A 21810-nucleotide genomic window follows, 5' to 3' on the forward strand; every position below is an offset into this window, starting at 1 on the left:
ATTCTCTTTGTAAAATATCTGTGTCTTGTGTTGTTTTTATTGTTCTATATATTATGCAATCGTCTGCAAATAATCTGACTTTTGTTCCTGAAGTAATGCAATTTGGTAAATCATTTATGTAAATTAAATAGAGTGTTGTTTCTTATATAATATGTATTTATGTAGGTTTTTTTTTTACACAAAGCACTGAAAGTTTTGACTATATGAAGGGGTCCCAGGTAAAAATAAATGTTTGAGAACCTCTGACCTAAAGTCTATAATAGCTGCAGTTCATAGCCAAATTTCTAGATCTCTACACATCATTAAATCCATATATATAGGTCTGTGGTACGGTTTTAACTCTTCTAATTTCAGAAATGCAAAACGACCTAGTTTATTTGTCTATGTTTATTTTTGGTAGATCTGTAGTGTAGAGAGAGAGAGAGACCTCTAGCTAGATCTAGATCTATATCTAGAATCTAGATCTAGACTTGGGCTAGTCACTAGATTTAGTTTAGAGATCTAGTAGATTAACTTAACAATGACATGATTAGACCATTAGATTTAGTGACTTAAGTCGTACGGTTAAGAGAGTCTGTTAAAGTTTAGGTTTATATCTTATATCTTATATAATACAGACGTTACTTCAAAAAAGAAGATGATTACGTCCTACGCGTCATGCATTTAGTCATGCATATTAACCAATGACTTAAATTCTGCCAAGTCACTGGTTTTCCTGGCTAGCTCAGGCAACCCATTCCATGCTCTAATAGCACTAGGGAAGAACGAGTATTTGTACAAATTTGTCCTAGCATATGGGACGAGGAATGTGCCTTTATCTTTGTGTCTTTCAGAGTATTTTATTAAATTCTGTTTTTGTATTTGAAGATTATGGTTCAGTGTTTTATGTATGATTGCTACTTTACTTTTGAGCCTTCTGTCCTGAAGGCTTTCTAAATTTAGTGATTTTACTAATGGTGTTACTCTAGTCAAATGTGAATATTCGTTTGTTATGAATCTCACTGCTCTATTTTGTGTCTGTTCCAGTTTCTTAATGTTTTCTTGAGTTGAGGGGTCCCAAACGGAGGATGCATATTCTATTATTGGCCTAACCAAGGTTAAGTAACATTTTAGTTTTATGTTCTTATTTGATTTATAGAAATTTCTTTTAATAAATCCTAATGCTTTGTTTGATTTTTTTGTAGTTTCATCAATATGTGGATTCCATGATAGTTTTTCATTTATTATAACACCTAGGTATTTTGCGTTTTTAGTCTGTGATACTGGTTTGCCATGAATAAGATAAGTGGAATTAATTTGTTTTAGTTTTTTTGTTACTCTTAACAACTGACATTTTTCTGGGTGGAAAGACATGCTCCAATTTGATTCCCATTTCTGTAATTCATCTAATTCTCTTTGTAAAATATCTGTGTCTTGTGTTGTTTTTATTGTTCTATATATTATGCAATCGTCTGCAAATAATCTGACTTTTGTTCCTGAACTAATGCAATTTGGTAAATCATTTATGTAAATTAAAAATAGTAGTGGACCCAAGACTGTACCTTGAGGTACACCTGAGTTTACTGTTATCGGTGTTGATTTAGAGCCATTTATTATTACAGTTTGTTCTCTCCCTATCAGAAAGTCTTTAATCCACTGATGCAGTGGACCATTAATGCCGAAATATTTTAATTTTTTAAGCAAACTATGGTGGTGAACTTTGTCAAAAGCCTTAGAAAAATCTAGTAAGATAGCATCTATTTGTTCACTATTATCTAAACCTTTTGAAAAATCATCAATTAGTCCTATTAGTTGTGTTTCACATGATCTATATTTCCTAAAGCCATGTTGGTATGGTTTAATTAGAATTATAGTAGTTTATTTATTTCGGACATTACATGAATTCGGACATTCGCTGTTTTTTGTGGTCATTAAATAATTATTTTAATATTTATTATAAAACTAGCGCGCTATATAATGTGCTTGTCCATTTTCCAATGATTCTAACCCAATTTCCTTCCATTTAGCTGTCTTTTTATGTAAGAAAAACGAATTTCAAATTTGTTAGTCAGGTTGTTGTTTTTTCCTATGTTACCCGGATGACTTTACCTCTTCCTAGAGTTAAGACTATATTTTTTGATTGGCTAAGTCTATACTAATGAGCCTGGCAATATTTATTCTGTTTTTGGAGCTAATTTATTTGATTCATAAGCCAAGTTTTCTAATTCCATACCAAAAAAAAATTAATACTGTGTCCGAATTAAATTACGATTTTCTTACCATAATTTATTTCGGACAGCCAGTTTTGGACATCAATAAAAATGATCTTATATTATATTTGTTCGTTTGTTGTTGTTTTTTTTCAATAGAGAATAAATGGGCAAATGTTTGGAGTGAGCTTGGTACATTGAATGAAGTTAAATGCTTAGATCTAGACCTACTAGATAGATCTAGATTTATATAGAGAGAATATAGAGGATTCAGTTAGGCAAGAATGGCTATCGTAACCTGTAGGGGCCTACTATACTACAAAAGATCATCTGTATTAGAAATTTATTAAATTAATAAACAAAAAAAAACACAAACATTCAACACACATCTAATCATGCAAACCCCAAACATTCAACACACATAAAATAAACAAACATAAAATAAGTCTAAAAGTCAGTGTAGAAATCACTATCCCAGTGACCTAATTTTGGTAGAATAAGTGTGTTCATATTTTAATTTTTTGTGTTCGTATTTATGCATAGTTTGAAAACATCGTAATGATTTCATGTGAGGGGCTATGCCTGGGAATCTTAAAATTTAGTTAATGTTAATATAGAATTAAAATCTGAGTTTATTGATGCCTAAATATAGAGACTGTCCGAAATAAATTATGGTGTCCGGAATCAAATAATGTGGGTCAAATGTGTCCGATTTAAATGAAAACACACGACCTCTTTGACCTTAAATATAATAACAAATATAGGTTTGGGAAACAAATATAAGTAGTCATCCTTATTCTCCTTAAACTAAAGAAGATTTTGATACGTCATTTTCTTTTCTATGTCAAACCATTGTAAAATAATGCGCTGTCAAAGTCAAACTTTCAAATTTGGGCCTATAGGTGTCCGAATAGCATAAACTACTCTAGATCTAATCTATCATTATCATCTGGTTAAAATTAAATAGTGACTAGATCTAGTCCAAGACGACCAAGAAGAGATATTCACTTTCACTACTTTCAGTATTCTTACTTCATATTACCCTTTCTTCTTTTACTAGTTTTACTTCTTACCCATTAAATTATAATGATCAGATTATTGTAACTTATTGACTTATTCAACGTATTGTTATTGTTATATCGTTTACTCACTCACACTGCACAATGATCTGATTTATCAAATAAATATCATTTTAGTTATGTAGTAGAATTTATATTCATATTCTGATTATTCATGATATTGTATACAAATATATTGAAATATAGTCTATCTGATCTATTATTATATTATTAATTATATTCATATTGTGACTAACTTATTAAATGTAAGACTGACTAAGAGACATAGTAAGTTGACTGTAAATTGTAAGAAATGTTATTGTATAATTAGATCAGTAGTAAGTTGAGTAAGATCTAGGTCTGCTTTATTTTATGGCAGAGTGGTAACGGGGCTAGTTTCTGAACTAAGTAAAGGGGATTGGTCACTGTGTCAGCCACATGACACCCTATTTAACCATCAACAGAATAAATAGATGAGCTTTACCTCTATCTGATCCCATAGATCCAACATCTAAAAGGGGAAGCTTTTCTTTTTTTATTATTACAGAAGGAGACTGTAGAATAGATCTGCAGAGATCAATACTAATCTAATCAAATCTAGACATCAGTTGCATCCATGGCTCAAAAGGAAAATAAATTTCCTCCTGAACTAGAAGACGATCAGCAGGCAGCTGTGTTATACTCTCCTTTCCGAGAAAAATCATTGAACCCAACTTCATGGAATAGAAAGCTTAAATTTTGGGAAAATTTACTCTCTGGAATGGCTCTAGAACAAGGATTAGTAACTTTTGACTTAGATGCATTACCTAAAATGTTTGAAAGGAAGGGACTAACACCTAAGTGTCTTGATACAGTGATTGCAGAACTGATAAAGTAAGTAGATCTAGTGGATAACCAGTAACAATACAATTGTTGACTATTTTGATTCTTTACTGCTTAGCCAATTTTCTTTTCAATGTCTAGGCTTTTTAATGCATTATAATGTTTGTTGACAAATTATCTCTAGTAGTATATAATATATATAGTATATCTAAACATCATAGAAAGGTTCTAGTTAACTTATTGGTAAGTATAGTAGAAAGGTCATGTCTTTTAAAATAGAAACACACTTATATATCTCAAAGTTGCTTCTGGTTGGAGCAAAAAAAAAAGTAAAAGGAGGTATGGACAACCTATTATTATTTGGCTAGAGGAGATCAACAAGAATGACTTGCAGCTCCTTGACATCAACTGGGATATTGCTGTGAGGATTGTATCACACAAGAACTTTAGAGAATGCTTATCTGCTTAATGTAATTTATATCACCAAATAATTTAATCAATTAGTATTAGGTAGTTATTTGAAACTCTATTACTCTTTCTCATCAATTCATATGTTTTTGTTTTTTTTAATAATGTGTATTGATTATTAAAATTGTTTTGACGGTAATGAAATTCTTCATACATTTTTTAATTTTGTTTTGTAGATCTGGAAGAGTTAGAAGCATTGAAAATTATTCAACCTCAAGTTCCTGGTTATCCTGGGGATTTGAAACACTGATTAAGCAACCAGTAGTTTGGGGAGTTAGTCATCTTGTGGGACCATCTAAACCTAAATCCTCCATATATGTGTGGCCAGAAGTTGTCAAAGTAAGCTTAGAAAATAAAAACAAGCATTACAAAAAAGTAATTACATTGTATCTTTATTGGCCTGTGTGTGTGTGTGTTAAACATTGAAGTGTAATTATGGCTCCTTCTGTCTCAAAAGACAATGGATGTGCCCAGATGTATTACTGGTGTCTGTTTCTCCTTGAATTGGGACATAATTTACAACGACTTAACTAGCTGATTCTGGCGTGGCAAACTTTGCTTTAGTTCACACATGTGAATGCATCTGTATTAGAGCTGGATTTCTTCCTCTTTCTTTTGTCTAAGGCCCCCTCAGTCCCTTTTGCTCTCGAGATTCATACCAGCATGCAATCTTGTGCGGCTTCCTCTCCAACTGATAATACAACATGGTGGTTATGCTTTTATACTTTGTAAAATAAAGACTGAAAGTTATGGGCTTAATTATAGATTAAGATATTAAGTTCCTGGTGTTGTTGTTTTTTTTTAATAACAATAATGACTTGTCATCCTGTACCAGTAACACTGAAATTGATCAGAAAACATATACATTCTATTTCACTTCCCATTTTAGAACCATAAATATCATAAAAGAAATGTTACTTTATTATAGTAAAGTGAGTTGCATCCTATAAATCCTGCTGCTCTTAGACATAGTCATAAAACTGATCAACTTTTTACTTTTACCTTAATCTTTTCAAATTGAAATATAATTAAAAAAAAAAAGGAAAGCATAAAAATATATTTTATTTTCTTCAGAACCTGGCAGAGCAGTTAGCACAACAACATGAAAAAAATGTTTATGCTGGATTGACAACTAACTTGATATCAATGAGTGACTTGAGAACCAGTTGTTTTAGCATGATTCCAAATGATCAGGATTTTGAAATTATCCTAGTTCAACTGGAACGAGAAAAAAAGATAGTTGTTGAAACAAAGAATAAAGAAAAGGTATTTAGGATTGACCACTTTGACAACAGTATTACAAAATCTTAGACATTTAAAATGCCTATATGCATTAACTATTCTAAAAATGTATGGCATATCATAATTTAAATTATGCAGATGTACTATGAATTATTATATAACTGTGGCATAACATAATCTAAATAATGTTGATTTTCTGTAAATGTTTTATAGTTTAAAATTGCAATTTTATTTTGAAGATTTAAATAAAAAATATCAACACAGTAATAATCTATATATTGTTATGGTTTTCTCTATCAGAGATAGATAAACGCCACTCAACAAAATACATCTAACACAAGAACTTGACAACAAGAGTTCCAAATAACAATGTGGTGGTTTAATAACTAAATACATCAACAGCCAATACTACACAATTGGCTGCACTAACTACAAATGCTTTCTTGTACTTAACAGAACTGCCTTCTAGCCACTACTAGTCTCTCTGTCAACTCCTGGACTAGTACAGCTATATTCTCGAGGTCTCACATTGTACTGCACCGTCCTTACTACCTTGATGTCCTGGACTGAACCCCCAACACTCTGTCTCTCGTCCGTGAAGTTAGTACTGTCCCTTGTCCATTGACAGCCGTTGACCTGTGTGATTAGCCTGAGTCACATGTGCTAGTAGGTCGCACACACATTAACACTATCAATCTGCCACTGGAGTTACAGCAATATACTTACTTATCCTACGTCAAGTTAAAGATACTGATAGATCTAGAAATAATGTTGTTTATTAATTTCTTTTAAGGTTGTAAAATTTTGTAAAAAAGAGGAAAATTCTGTAGAACCAATTACTGAGCTTGAACTTCAAGTGTATCAGTAAGTAATGAATTTCTATCAATTTTGTAATGATTTGTGGAATAGAAAGTTTATATCTATTTCTATATTCTTATTTACAACTTTTGGATAATCATTAGAAAATTGTAAATGAGTTAAACATAACTATATATTTTTTTCAATTTTTAAGTGAATATTTTCAATAAAAAGTATTATATATATATATAGAGAGAGAAAGACAGACATATATATATATTTATATATATATATATATACTTATGTTCTTGCATACATACATAGCTATATACTTTGTAATATGAATATCTTCCACAAAATGTTTAGAAATGTCTATTGCTGAAGCAGGATATTTTGCTGCAGCAGTTTGGCTTAGGACAATGTGTCTCTCTCTAATTTACCAGTGATTTCTACAGCAAAATCAAAGTCTTCAGTTAAGAAACAAGCTTCATGGCACTTAAATATTAATGACAAAGCAAATTTAGAATTATTATTCTCTAGAAGACTTTCATCTGCCATTCTGATTTTTATTTCACTGAACAGATACAGTTTCTCATGGACACTTTGTCAATAGAAATGTTGAGAGAGATGTTGCTTGTTGTGACCAAAAGCCTGTGTCAAAATGTTAGATACCATTATAGTATAATCTCAAATATTCTTTAAAAAATTAATATTATTTTTTCCAAAGGATACAAAAGACGGCTAAAGGGCTTGAAAAGGAAATCAGTAAATGTTCTACTGAAATTGAAAGGTAGATTTTACTTTAAAAAATAAAAAGTTTAATAAAAACTATGATGTAAATATTGGTGATTTAAAAAAACAAAAACAACAAAATATCTAAAACATAGTTGGGTAGTGTACTTAACTCATTAGTTTGTGGTAAACTTACAAATAACTTTTGATAAAATATTTATTATTATTTTGTATTTTTTTAAATCTGAACATTCATTTTTTATATTTAACAGTTGAATCACAATGTCTATCTTTTTTTTAAGTTCTATTAAAAACAAAAGTGTTTTCTTTATTCATACTAAAATATGTGAAAGTTTCAGTTTTACATAGACAATTTTATTATTTTATAGTTGATTTTTTTATGTGACAAATAATAATGTCAGTATTTATAACTATTTTGATAAATGTTCTTTAATTTTTCATTCAGTTTGATTGATGAAGCAAAAAGATACATTAGAGAAGGTTCTAAATTTAAGGTAAGACTAATGTTATTAATGTAATACATTGCACTTAAAATCACTCTCTTTTTTTTCTTTTTTTAAATCCCCATGTTTTAAAAGTTAGCAGTACATAATTCTGGCACCTATTTCAAACTTTTTTTTTTTTTTGTTTTTGATATCTAAGCATACAACTCAGAGCCTACTGGCCATTTTGAAGGAACATGGAACTCTACAATAATAATTTGTTCTTTGTCATAGTTATCTTTGTCATCCCTTCATACCTTCAGTGAAGTCCAGTAGGGAATCGGCGCCTACATGGGCGCCATTATCCTGTTGATTGTTAGAAAGGCTTTTATCCAACAACCAGGCCTGGACAAGGGATTCCCCATCCTGAGTCCTGTCTGAGGGCTCCCAGCGGTAGACAGCCATATCGATTGACTGGGCCAGACCGGGCCATGCCACATACACAGTGCACCGTCCCCTTCCTGGACCCCACTCGCTACAAGTGGCAGAGAACAGTGCTGACTGAGGGGAGTTTGTCTCATATTCCTATAGTGTAACCACCACTGTTCCGTGCAGGGACCGCCACTCCAGCTAGCGGGATACTGATGACGGCCCCCTTTGTGGAACGGCTTGGCGGACTTTTTGGACTGGTGTGCGGGCTATTTGTTCCATCCCTACCCCGAGTGAGATAAAAAAAACAAGCTCACTCAGGGGGTCCCGTAAGGGCCTGGTTCACTACTCGTACTTAGCCTATCTAGTTCCACAACTAGACGTTTCCACCGGAGGCGCCACGCTGAGGAGACGGGTAGCTGGAATCCTCCGCCCCCTTCCTACCAGACCCATCTGATTCATCCTTTGTTCTCATACACTAAATGGCTTAGCATATGTGTGCACTATATATATCAAGCTTTGTTTGTAGTTCTTAAGTACATGGAACAACAGTTTTGTAATAGAAACAAGTGTAACTGATGTAACTGTGGTTTAATGGGTACAAATTTGTCTTTAAGGCATCTTTGGTTGTCGATCTGAATTTTTGCAAGATGATCTTTGTTTCCTAAAATCTACAGTCATTTCTTTAGTTTGACTTCATTTGTACTTGTTTTCTGGTAATATTGATATAATATCATATTAGCTATCCTTATTTAAAGAAGCTCTCCTGTCTATCTTGACTGTAAATAGTGTTAACATATTAGAGAATACATGTATTCGGTATAATTTGGAAAAATTATTATGATAATAATGTATTTGTATTTTCTTATATTAAAAAACAAGAAGCATTAAACAATTGCTAATTTTTTAATGGGCCTAAAGTTGAAATCGATAGTAAAAATGAGAAATGAGATAAAAATGGAACAGTTTAAATACTAGTTGAGATTATATAAACATTTACTTTATATCAATTGAATCTTACCAGATCAGATATTAACATAAACATTTAATTTTTAGGCCAAAAAAAGTTTGAAGAAGAAAAATGGCATGTTAAAATTAATGGAGAAAAAATCATCTACCCTTGAAAATCTCTATGGTATTCTGGAGAAAATACAAGATGCTAGTACCAATGAAATGGTTAGTGAATTAAGTCGTTCATTAGTTACTATTTATTTCAAATGTGAAATAGTGTTTTCTTATTACATTGGTAATACAGTGATCGTGTACTTAATATTTGATTCTCTTTGTTTGGTAACTTTTGTCGTATTATAAAGTAACATAGATAAATATCTTTTCTTATTTTCAAGGTTGTAAAAGCTTGTGAATCAGGACTTGCTGCACTCAAATCCTTAAATGCAGAAACAAATCTAGAGAAGGCAGAAGCTGTGTTGGATAATTTACAGGAGGTAGTCCTTTGGTTTTTGTTGATCAATTATAAAATAAAAAGGTTTAAATATTTTTTCCTTTATAGATTTTCATTATTGATTGATTTTTGTTGGCCTAGTATTTGCCAGGTTCCAACATGGTTTGTAAAAATAATGCAATGTGGGTATCACACTTTCCTGTTCTTAATTAAGAGTTGCATTACGAAATGTAAATTTTTAGGATGCTAGTTAATGCATTTATCAATTAATTCTATAACATAATCTTTCTTGCAATTATTGTCATTTTAAAGGCAGTTGAAAATCAAGATGATATTGCACATACACTTGGTTCTCTAAACTTGGGTGAGGACAGCATGGAAGATTTAGAATCAGAATTGCTTGAATTGATAAAGGATGACAACCAAGTGGTACAGCATGACAGTGGCAAGATCTCATCTCTTGGTATGTTGCTTGTTTCAGTTCAGAGCTTTTAGATCTTTAGCAGCTGGTTTTTGTTTGATTTATAATAAAACACAATTTTTCTATTGCCCCAAAAACTGAGAAACACAAGTAGCAAAACTGAGCTTTCCCTACTGTCTACATTACACAATATTAGTAAAAGAATTTTAAAAAAAAAAAGGTGTCTTTGAAATTAATTACATAATTTAAATAATTACATATACATGAGTATTAGTAATTCAATGTTTATTTGTAGTTTATAACTAAATCGGAATTTTATTTGGCATAATGTGGTGCAGCAGTAATTGAATATTGTTGTTGATAATATTTTACTTTTGTAATCCACTGCTGGGGCGATTTAATTAAACTAAATTAATTATTTAAGAAATCAGTATTGATATTGTTAGGTGTAGGGGTTTCTAATGATACCATAGACTAGTGTGTATTACAGAGATGATGGGACAAATGGAAATTTAAGACTCTGGGACAGGAGTTCAGGACGTTTTAAGGATAAACTGAACAGAGACTGATGTAGCAGGGATCCAGGAAGTTGTAAGGATCAGATAACAGATAGTGTCTATCCACAATCAAGGCTGAAACAAAAAACACAGTGCTTAACATTTTCATTAAACAAAGGTCATTGTATTCTCTTTAGGCATAGACCTCAGTCAGAGAATCACATAATAAAGTAAAGTTCCCCTATCAGACCTTGTGATCTATGGGGCAGATGATATAAATGTCATCTTTTTCTGTGGTCCATGGTTAACGAGGGTTTCATGTGGCTAGCACAACTGCCTTTACTTTTCCCCAACTAATATCAGGTAACCATTAGAGCTGAGTGTACTAAGAGGTGCCATAGAGATCCCAAAATAGAAAAATCCCAGTCTTCACCAGGATTTGAACCCAGGACTTGCCAGTTCAGAAGCTGAGTGCTTTATCACTCCATCACCACCCATATAATGTTCAATTACAAATAATGCAGATCAATGAGACCAGATCAATCCATGCACAGAGGTAATAATCATAATACATCTTTTAAGATAAACATGAACAATGCATAGTGGCCAGCGACCATTGTTCATTGTTCAGGCAAGGCCATCGCGCATGAAAAATATATTAGCTTTTTGTTTAAGTTTAATTTTTTTTCTCAAGATTTTTCTGATATATTTTGTATTTTATTATAACTTTAGATGACCTTCCTGATGTACCAAGTCATGTGCCGTCAAGAAAAAAGGAATCTACTCAGTCCAAACATTTACCACACAAATATTTATCATCCTCATGACTAAATGTGATTCTCAGAATAGAAATGAATAAGTGGAATGCATTTTAAATTGTAAAAGTTTGATAGGTAATTTTTTAGGCTTTGAAATTTTTACCTAAAATTGTAATTTATATTAATTCAAGTTTGTGAATAATATCCTGAATAATTATTTCATTCTCAAGTAGGAGATAAAAGTTTATATTCAAATTCTGCAGTAAAGTTTCATGATATCTATGTTACAGCTGAAATGTATGTGTTGACTATTATGACTTACATTGTAAGAAATTTATATTAGGACATACAGACCTGCCTACCATTATGCAAAATGCGTATTCGCTACGCAAAATCTCCCAAAAATGACTGTCAGTACGCAAATACACATTTAACCCGTCGCATTACGCATTTCATATCCTTTTTTTTTTTCCTCTCTTGACTAGCTTACGAGCGGTCACAGAGGTCACGCTAAGCCGTCCTGTTGGGGGGGGGGGACAGAAAAGGTGGGGGAAAACATTGTGTCCAGATCTATACGTTGATGGGTTCTTAAAAGCAATTAGATTTAGTCTAGAAATGAAGAACGCGAGAGTGAGAGAGTGGCGGGTTGGTACCGTCAGTTAGCTGATACACCAACGTGACTTTTTTTTTGTAAGTTCATTAGTAGAAATTAATTATGTTGAATCCCTGATTCCCGTATTCATTTGTATAGAAAAAAATATCGAAGTGCTATCTATTCAAAACACATTGAGTGACATTGTAGATATCTAGGATTCTAGATCTAGAATCGAGATAACTTGTTATACAGGAATAGATCTAGCTAGAGTCTAGCTAGTCATTACGTTATGTCATACTACGTCTACATAACTCTACAATCTAGATCCAATTTAGTTGTAGTATGATTTTGATTGACTAGATCTAGATCGATAACATCTACTACCATCTAGTCTAGATCTAGACTCTTAGTCTTAGTCGACTTAGTATAGAATAATTCAAGGATGATGGTAGGCCTACGAAAGTTTGGAGTAGACCTACGTTTGTAGCGAATCCACGGCATCGGTAACATTCTTGAGCCCAGATCTAGAGTAGATTATATTCATTATATTTATATAGACATAGGTTTTGATCTAGTCTAGATATCATTTCTATTGTCGTATTGATCTAGATTTAGATTGTAGATCTAATGATCTAATCATGACATCTAGATCTAATAACAAAATAGTGGATCGCGTAAGTGTCACGCATTCTGGTGCCAAAATACGCATTTTGACCATCAGCGTTACGCATTTGGACTTTTTTTTGGTAGGCAGGTCTGGACATAGATTTCAGATCTTTTTTTTTTTTTTATTATGATTAGGGGTTGAAATACCTAAATAAAAAATGATATAGTGTATATTCTATTTTGCAATTTATTAAAACTTAATAAAAGGTATTTTAAACATACAAAAGCCAACTCATAATAATAAAGCTTTCAATTTCAAGTCTAATTTCAAAGCTATTTTATTATACTAAGTTTGTATTTGACTACAACAAATTTTTAAGTGTTGAAGGTGAAACTCCTTACTTTTCTATTATAATTCAACCCAATGGTAATGTTGCATTTAATATATTTCCTATATCAGTGCATTGACAAAAGCGTCTTTTTTATACTCTGAATTCTATTTTCATCTGCAAATCCTCCCAGAATCCTCTAAATAATGCTGTATTTCATTGTTGCTTATAAATAACTTTCTGTTTACACAGATTGATTGCTTTGTCTTTCTCTAAAATAGATGCTGATGTCTTGACTGCAATAATTGCTTTGTCTCTCCTGAGCTCTACTTTGAATTAAATACTAAGTTTTTAATAGTTATATTTCATTTTTGATTCTATGCATTGTAACCTTGTATGAACTTTTATATATATATATATATATATATATATATATATATATATATAGATGCACTTTGAGAATAAAAATGAATATCAAAAACTCAACAAAGACACCCTCAAAGTAAAGAGTAAAAATAATTTATTTAACAAATAATGAGGATTTTGTGAATATTTTAGGCTTGGCAAGATGCCTTGTCAGTTGATTTGATTCTCTTGCTGTGTGAAGTGATGGAAGTTTGTGATTGTTTCTGCTTGTTTGATTATTTGTAGTCTGAAAAAAAAAATCAAAGAATTAGTTTATTATTTAGAAGTTATCCTTTATATATTTTAACATCTACAATATTGTGATACTTAATTTTTTTTAAAAAGCATTATACAATTGTTTCAAATGAGGTTCCAGTTGGGTTTAGCTAATTTAAAATGTTTAATTAAAATTTTTAATCTGACTTTTTTTTTTCTCAAACAAAAAAAAACCTGATTGATCATTGAAATTGACACAGTTTTGCTAAAAATATACAAATAAATTAGTTTGTAATATTTTTTTTAACATTACCTTAGATTTTTAATGTATAGACAAACTGTTGACGTTTATCTAGTGGTATATAATTTACAGTTATAAAACCTATGTAAATAATTTGTTGACTTTCTCCTAGTGGTATAGAATTTAACAATGTATGGACAAACTGTTAAATTACATCTAGTGATTGATATGAGTGAATTGTGTCCTCTCTCCACCCACCAAGTTATTAAACCTAACCCTTACATTTTAGAGGATGCTAGCAAGCATCATGAATGGATTACACATATGCTTTGAGACCCTTGCACAGAGTGGTATTAAAAGTAGTTAGTTATTGACTAATGTGTTTCCATTTGGTGAACACTTTAGCAACCTGATTTGCTTGTGTTGGTGCATCATAGGTGGTGTGATGTAAATCTATATCAATTTTTCTTTATTTTTTTCTGAATAGCAGTAAAAATTCTTCTTATTCATAAACATGTTAGTAACCTATAAACAGATGATTGGCAGATTTTGTATGCCAATATGTAATGAGTTGACAACTTTCCACAGCTACCCTTTCTCTCTGTTTTGGCTGATCCCCCTGTATACTAAAATGAATGCTTTCTAGTTTCATGAGAATGATACCACCTTAGACAATTTTTTCCCCAATGATGCAATGTTGAATTTGCAAAATAATTGAAAGCAAACAACTCCTTTTGAAGAAAAAAAAAAAAGACCCAATGTGTTGAATGAAAGTTATGCCCACAAAGCTATGTAAGCCCATCAAACTTATTATAGTGTTCATCTTAGTCTTAGCTGTGTCATTGTTTTTATGTTTTAGTGAGATGTCTATCATACACACTTCATTGTAATCCCATCCCAACCACCTGACATTTTTGTCTCTTAATGCCTGTAAACCAATGCTAACCTAATATGGTTATTTTATATAGGTTACTGGATTTAGACTTGATAATGCCCTAACCTATTTGAGATATGGGACCCCTTGTAATTGACAGAAGGCAGTTTATTCCTTTGCTTTTTCTTCAAAACAATATTTGGGGGGCCCAAGTGGGGACACTAAGCTATAGCTTTTGTTGCCTATAGGGAAATCCAGCACTGATTGGCTATTTTATGTATGTATGATTTGCCCCTATGTATCTTAGAAGCTACAGCCTCATCAAACTCTACCAACGTTTGGAACTATGACTTACTTCCTGCTCATTATTCACACTGTCCCTGACCTCGATTAAAGTTTGGCTCATTTGAGTTGAATGATGTTCATAATCATTGAGTATTTGTTCATAATTGAATGCGTTGATCTCATCGTCCAGCCTCTCGCAGGCAATACTGTTTGTTGTAGATAGCTTCCTGCCTAGCAATGATGGCCTCTCTTTGCTCAGACTAAAAGTCGATGAATTGACTCGTGGAGCTCCAAATGGTGAAGTGTTTCTTGTATACCCAGGGGGGACAACCACGCTCATCAAACCCTTCTGTTGTGTTTCTGGACTTCTCTGAGTCACCAACCCTGGCTGCTTTTCGCAGAACATTTTCGTAAAGTTGTTGTCCCTGTTGCTCAGCTCCAGTCGATAGCGCTGGACTTCCATCTTCAGCCTCTCTAGTTCTTCATTGACATCTGGAGATTTTGTGTCCTTGTTGGGTTTGTTCAAAGCTTTGGAGAGCCTCCTGTACTGTGCCTTTAACTCTTTCACATCTGACTCTAATTGTTTATTCCTGTTTATTAATAGCGCACTGTTTTGATTGCTTTTGTTTAGTAGAGATTGAAGCTGAATTATTTCACTTGCCAACTTCTCATTGTTTCTTTGCAACTCATCTATCATACTCTAGATGAGAAAAGACAATTCAATAAAAACTTGTAAAAATCAAAAATACACCTAGGCCTAAGAGATAAGTTGAAAAATAGTAACATATTTAGTTAACGAAACTTTTCCCCCCTTAAAGCGTACTGGCGGTACCTTTCAGAAGCAGGCGTAACCGTTGCCAAAGAACCAAATGTTAGTAAAGTAATGGTACGTATTGAATAATAGATTAACTTTATTCTAATTTGTGTGCTTCTTGCTTTAAGAACAAAAGGAAACGTCTAATAAAGTCTTATAAATTACAGACTTTTCTTCAAAAGAAGATAATTACGCTATGCGCCTTTCAATGTTTTACTCTTGTAGTGCATGTTAGTTCGAAACTAGCTCTATAACTGCTATGTCATTCATTTACCTGGCTGATTCAGGCAACTCCGGCAACCGTTTTCATGCTCCAATAATAGGCCTACTAGGAAAGGAGCACTCTATCGTATTTGTCCTACCATTTGGAAGAAGAAATGTGCCTTTCCTTTCTTTCAGTCTTTTTTTTTTTTTAGCGGCCCCCGAAAGAGGAAAAGACCCTATTAGTTTTGTGTGAAATGTCTGTCCGTCCGTCCCGTTTAGATCTCGTAAACTAGAACAGATAGTGAAAATCCGACATCATAATATTTTAGTCCATTCAAAGCTCTGATGCAACGGCTACTTTTTCTTTTCTAAAAGCGTTTTTTTTTTCATAAAAATACACCACTTTTACAACTATTCACTATTAATAATAACAAACACTGGAGGCTCTTTAGTAGGGGGAGATTACAATTTGTAAAACTCTAAACGGTTTTTGATTTTTGTCGAAAAAAAAAAATATTTTTTTACATTTGTATTGCTAAGTTAGGTATCCTAAGTTTAGTGTTTTACTACTCATAATCTAATCGAAGAACTGAGTTTATCTACATTTATGCTAAGTAAAAAAAAAATATCGAAATAAAAGTCAAGGAGCAGACTCAGCTATCACGACGTTTCTTACACGCATGAAATGGTATGGTGCCTCTTATTAGGTTCTTCAATTCATTGACGTTACTAACTATTGCGAGCCGCACCAGTTGACACCTAGTGGGAAACAAATTACATTTTGGCTAAAGCTAGATACCCGAACATGTTTAGGCCTATGCTCGTTTAATGTATGGATCTAGAATTGTTTGTGTTTTCAAGTGTCCAAAAAGTTGCGTGAGTAGACCTACAAGAAAGGGACGAAGGAGGCATTTTTGTTTTGTTTTAAAGGACAAAACAATGTTGTTAACGCTTTGTAGTTTACCCATATCAAATAAAGTCTTTGTAGACTTTATTGCCTAGAAGTTGAAGTTAATGCCGTGTTTTATCTTCTAAGTAGAACCTTTCTACGTTAGCATCAAGATCTTCAAAGGTAGCCTACTTTTGAAGAAGTTTCAATGCGTCTTCACCATTCATTTCTAGAATCTTACGTCTTTCTATTGGCGTCTAGAGCGTGAACAGAACAAGCCTACTGCAAGATGTCATGCGAAATACAAGTCCAATACAAACCTAGATCTACATGTTTTAATGCCAATACAAACCTAAATCTACATGTTTTAATGCCTCGCATATGTAGGCCTATATATCGGTCCGTCCAATCCCACTTTTTGACATTGGCCCTAGCGACGCCACTGCTTAAACGTACACCTTTTTCGTGAGTTAAAATGTATGGCCTAATACTATAGCTATTGTAGTTAAAATTAATTAGCCTAGATCTATCCCAAATTTTAGAGCACTAGTATGGCAAATTCTCTGGAAGTGAAATTTATTTTTACAAGAACGTTTAAAAAAATTGCAAGTTTCACCTAAACATTTAATAGAATGTATCACGCAGAACATAGTTTAACAAAAACAAAGTCTACCGTAACAGCTCACCTGCTCAGTTCGATGGATGTTATTCAGTCTGTTTTCAGCGACTGTAAGCTTAGTAATGATCTGCTTGACTTCCTCGTCCCTATGTGCGAGTTCCTCACTTTTAGCAGCGATTTCTTGAGCCAATCTTTGTTTTAGAGTTTCTACTTCTCTATTTGAGCTGTTTAACGTTTCTTGAAGATTTTGACTTTTAATGTTTTCATTTTGTAAACACGTTTCTTTGTCTAATAGTATTTGGCGCCATTTGGTCTCATTTTCTTCAATCACCAAGTCTCTTTGGCTAATATTTTGCTCAGCATGTGCAATGTACAGTTTTTCTTGACTTAGTTCCGCTAATTTGTTTTCCAGCTTGGCAATGCGACTTTTGGCGTCTTTGATGACTAGTTCAATTTCATATTCATAGGATTCTTTCATCGCCACCATTTCAATCTCTTTCTCGTGATTCCTTGTGAATAACATGTGCACGACCTGCGTGAGTTCTGCTACTTTCTTTGACATGCGATAGTGGAAACTATTTTTATCCTGGGTGGACATTGTCACGTGCAATGAAATTCTTGAGCCAGACTCAACATTCAGTAGGCTACTTACATTATACTTCCACGTACATACATAATGTCAGTAATCAGCCTGTTTGCAATTTAAAAAGATGAATTAATTAATTTTTGTTATCATGATTTGAAAGAACATATATTTCATTAGCCAAAAAAAAATCTGAGTGGAGGCTGTTCAAAGATAAGATACAAGTCTCTATGGCCTTCTTCAGTCGCAAATCGATTATAGAAATGAGATGAATGCTAGGCCTACTTGTAAGCTTACATATATTCATTCGGAAAGAATCACACGATTTTACCATACTAATAAACTAAACTTCGGATGCTCTTTCGCACACTTTTCAAAAATATATCAATACACCGGGTCATGACCGGGTCTTGTCAATAAAGCCCACTATATGCCTACTTCCATTTTGACTGACGTAAAAAATATAAAAAGGAGTTATATAGGGTGTGATTAGGTGACTATTAGGTTATAGGGCATTCACTTTGAACTGTTGCACTCATTTTTATGATAGCTGTTTATAGATTCGTTTTAAAAAGAAAGAGGTACAATAGAAGTCTTGTAAACTGTTTGTCATACTTAAACACAAAAGGGAATACAGGAAGACTCTGTTTGGGGTTGATCTCAAACACAGACCACATTAAAACATTTTAAATAGCGAACATTTTGTTAGTAGTTCTCAACCTAGGCACTTATTATTCTTGTTAATGAGTCTCTTATTATATATATGATACATTTATTGTCATTAGATTTTTAAGTAAATAAGTATAGCTAATTATTATAGGTCTACGTTGAGTATTAAAAAAACAAACATCTATTATTAGGCCCGTTGACGATGGATGGAATAAATAGTACGAAAGACGAATATATTATCAACTCTATAATTAAAAACTAATCTAGTTAAAATTACATAGATCTAGATAAATGCATATTGTTAATCCGCTCCACCAAATTGGCCTACCTGTCTCTGTTTTGGCAGTAATCCCATGTGAACTAATGGGCGAGTTGACTGTCAGCTAGCTATTGACTTAACCTTACATTAGTGTGTAGCGCTGGTGACAATATGTAATATGAGTTAAAGTTGGGAGTGGGACAGGAAAGGCTTTATATCGTTGACACTTCAAAGTTATACAATAGGTTTGTATAGAAGTCAACTCCCGCTAAGCCGATTGAATGATTTAAAAAAAAAAAAACACTTCAGTAAGGGAGAGAACAGTCTGAAATGTTCCTGCATTAGCATATATAGGGTGGGTCTTATAATGACAGCTGTTTACTATTCTTGTATGTATTGTAATGAGGCTTTAAGATTTTGATTTATACATATAACTTATAATAATAATCGGTAACACCTTTATATAATACTGTGAAGGAGAAATATACAGGCTTTGATCCATTCGTTAGAGCTACATACCGGTATTGATTATATATTTTTTTAATCACAGAGGCCTACAGCTTATATCACAAAATGTAATTGATTCAATCTACGCGACCCACTTTTTAAGTGTTTTTTTTTTGTTATTAATCACTAAAATGACTTATGCTATGGCTATAGCCTAAGCGATAAATAAATAAAGGATCCTTATCTATATTGTCTTTTCAGTCACATATATAGGCCTCGGTACGTGACGTTTTGGCGCCGCCGTTTTTGGCGACGGGACGTTTTGGCGCGAGCCGTTTTGGCGACGGGACGTTTTGGCGCGAGATATCATTTGACGATAATTTAATAATCAAGTAGCTTTTATAACAATGTTTATTTCACTCTACCATAATATTGTATGTATAGTATGAATTCTGACACCGTTCAGCGAATTGTTTTTTTTTTTTAATTATAAAGGTTTTACTTATTTCATGAATATAGGCCTATAGTAAGTCAGATTCCTGAATGGTAATGACCTGCTATATGTGAGTTCTGCTAATCGCACTGGATGACATTTTTGGATTTCTTTCAAAAAGATTTTTTTTATTTGACATTAGTGTAATATACGAACTAGCTAAGTGTCCCACTTTAATATCATCGTTTCATTTTGTTTTTTATTTTTGTTTTTAATTTTAAAGTAATATCTTAAAAAAACTTTTTTGAAAATAAAAAAGTGCCTCTTAATAAACACACATACACAAGCCAAAATGTTTATTAAAGAAAATGATGTGAAAAACAAACACAAATTTACATTTAGTACGTGAAAATATGTCTTAACACAAACACTCATGCAAAACAATGAAAACATAGATATTAATATTCTTTTAAAAGAAATAATACAATAAACGTACATAAAGTATTTCGCGCCAAAACGTCCAGTCGCCAAAACGACCTTCACGCCAAAACGGCGGCGCCAAAACGTCCTGCTTCGTATATGCCTATAGCTTTTAGAATTCATGACCTTATTAGTTGCGCCAACCATATGACCATTTTGATCATATAAAAATAAAGACTTACTGGGATAAGGTAATGAAATAATGTACATATTTATGTTCAATATTAGGTTATGATTATAAGTAGGCATATAATTACAAAAATAAAATAAAACTAACAAAAAACAAAGTTGTCTTAAATTTAAATCTCTTTATAACTAAGTTAATTAATGAAAGGACTTTACGTTTTCACACTGCAACAATACGTTGTCTCAAATGAATAGGGAACAGCACGTGCAATTGCTCCAAAATATAAGAACTGTTGCAAACTATAATCATCAAATTAAAGAACGATTTCTCTGATAATGTAACTTAAAAATTTAAGTTACTAAAAACAATGTAAAATTTACAGAAGAAATCTTTAGTGGCTAACAATGTCGATTCATGGCAGTACACAATTTCTACCCATCTTTTACAGATATGTTCCAAAGATAAAATAAAAGTTCAGGAATAGCTCTAGAGTTTGGGAAATATAGAGTTAAGAAATCTCTCGGGTCTCTGTCTAGCAATTCGGATACTTTAAAAAAGGTAGCCTACATAGTTTATCTATCAAATGAAACAAGAATAAAAATAGGAACATAAGAGTCAAAAGCTGCAGCCTTAATTATTTACGGAGATGACATTAGTCTTTCGGGTGACATCATATGGTGAGTGCTTTTTCAAAACTAGAAGACGTTTCCCAAATAAGATTACTTGATGAAAGTAAAATCCAGTATGTCACAAGGGCAGGAGTTATGAACTTCTTATCAAAAAGCTGAAGACACTTTAAAAATTGATGATGGATTTAAAAAAAAAAAAGACATATATATTTGTATAAAGAACAGACGTAACTTCGATGACGACGACATGGAGCTACGTTCAGGGCGCCATCACTGGCATCAAGTTCTGTGAAGACCATCTCTTTTATTTCAGTATGGCACAATAAAGCGCCAAAAGTTGAACATTCATTTTACATTCACGTCTGAGCTGAACTTGACGTAGATGCCTTCGTTGAGTCGTTACCTCGTTTGATCAGGTTTAGGTTTTATGGTACATCGGCACAATTTAGGCCATGTCGGCTCGTTTGACCAGCATTACGCCTAAGAGAAAGCGAACAGAGTAGGAGCAAGTACCTACCCCTTATTTTACGTCATTTTCTATGGGGAAGTGATCAGATACTTCACCATTTTGTCCCACATATATTGAAAATCAATAGAAACATTGGAGAGCATCCGAACTTGGACAAAATCCTCCATAAGCCATCGCGACTCACCCTTTCCAAGTCTTAGTAAAATCCATAAAGGACGCGTATAGGTCCAGGTTTTGCAACCGGCATTTTCCTTGTGTTAGTAGCATGACAAATAGGCCTATAGATCCACTACCTGATGTAGTGGTTATCAGCTCTGAAGACACATTAGCTTTCAGAGAGGACTTTGTCAAAAATATATACAAAGGAAGATAACTCTT

At 32.8% G+C, this 21810-nt stretch overlaps 2 protein-coding genes across 9 annotated transcripts; one reads left to right on the forward strand and one right to left on the reverse strand.

Moving 5' to 3' along the window:
• The first annotated feature begins 402 nt into the window (after window positions 1-402).
• Window positions 403-12779, forward strand: LOC106060045 (charged multivesicular body protein 7-like). Of its 4 annotated transcripts, none has more exons than XM_056029648.1 (11): window positions 403-558; window positions 3795-4120; window positions 4714-4876; window positions 5612-5803; window positions 6573-6643; window positions 7305-7367; window positions 7776-7824; window positions 9238-9357; window positions 9528-9626; window positions 9896-10046; window positions 11234-12779. In XM_056029648.1, the coding sequence occupies exons 2-11, from the start codon at window positions 3864-3866 to the stop codon at window positions 11326-11328; spliced, it is 1260 nt and encodes a 419-aa protein (XP_055885623.1). In that variant the 5' UTR covers window positions 403-558; window positions 3795-3863; the 3' UTR covers window positions 11329-12779. The 4 variants fall into 4 exon arrangements, with proteins under 4 accessions (XP_055885623.1, XP_055885635.1, XP_055885629.1 ...); XM_056029660.1 differs by having other exon boundaries at window positions 423-474; XM_056029654.1 differs by lacking the exon at window positions 403-558 and adding an exon at window positions 1835-1906.
• A 513-nt stretch (window positions 12780-13292) lies between these two features.
• Window positions 13293-21780, reverse strand: LOC106060040 (protein FAM184A-like). Of its 5 annotated transcripts, none has more exons than XM_056029633.1 (5): window positions 21617-21757; window positions 18012-18027; window positions 17404-17981; window positions 14881-15510; window positions 13293-13441 (listed from the first exon to the last, which is right to left on the reverse strand). In XM_056029633.1, exons 3-5 carry the CDS (start codon window positions 17932-17934, stop codon window positions 13310-13312), a joined length of 1293 nt encoding a protein of 430 aa, XP_055885608.1. In that variant the 5' UTR covers window positions 17935-17981; window positions 18012-18027; window positions 21617-21757; the 3' UTR covers window positions 13293-13309. The 5 variants fall into 5 exon arrangements, with proteins under 5 accessions (XP_055885608.1, XP_055885595.1, XP_055885587.1 ...); XM_056029620.1 differs by lacking the exon at window positions 21617-21757 and adding an exon at window positions 18917-19466; XM_056029612.1 differs by having other exon boundaries at window positions 17404-18027; window positions 21617-21780.
• Between the last annotated feature and the right edge of the window lie 30 nt (window positions 21781-21810).

Source organism: Biomphalaria glabrata, chromosome 1 (genome assembly GCF_947242115.1).
Source record: "Biomphalaria glabrata chromosome 1, xgBioGlab47.1, whole genome shotgun sequence".
Lineage (NCBI taxonomy): Eukaryota > Metazoa > Mollusca > Gastropoda > Planorbidae > Biomphalaria > Biomphalaria glabrata.

Bases quoted from the DNA above. Each gene is read 5' to 3' on its own strand.
- LOC106060045 (XM_056029648.1), top strand. From the start codon at position 3,864: ATGGCTCAAAAGGAAAATAAATTTCCTCCTGAACTAGAAGACGATCAG. The intron at 4,121-4,713 runs GTAAGTAGATCT...TTTGTTTTGTAG, and splicing joins GTGATTGCAGAACTGATAAA to ATCTGGAAGAGTTAGAAGCA. The intron at 10,047-11,233 runs GTATGTTGCTTG...TTATAACTTTAG, and splicing joins TGGCAAGATCTCATCTCTTG to ATGACCTTCCTGATGTACCA.
- LOC106060040 (XM_056029612.1), bottom strand. From the start codon at position 17,934: ATGTCCACCCAGGATAAAAATAGTTTCCACTATCGCATGTCAAAGAAA. The intron at 15,511-17,403 runs GTGAGCTGTTAC...TTTCTCATCTAG, and splicing joins ACATCCATCGAACTGAGCAG to AGTATGATAGATGAGTTGCA. The intron at 13,442-14,880 runs GTAAGTCATAGT...TTTTTTTTTCAG, and splicing joins GTGTGAATAATGAGCAGGAA to ACTACAAATAATCAAACAAG.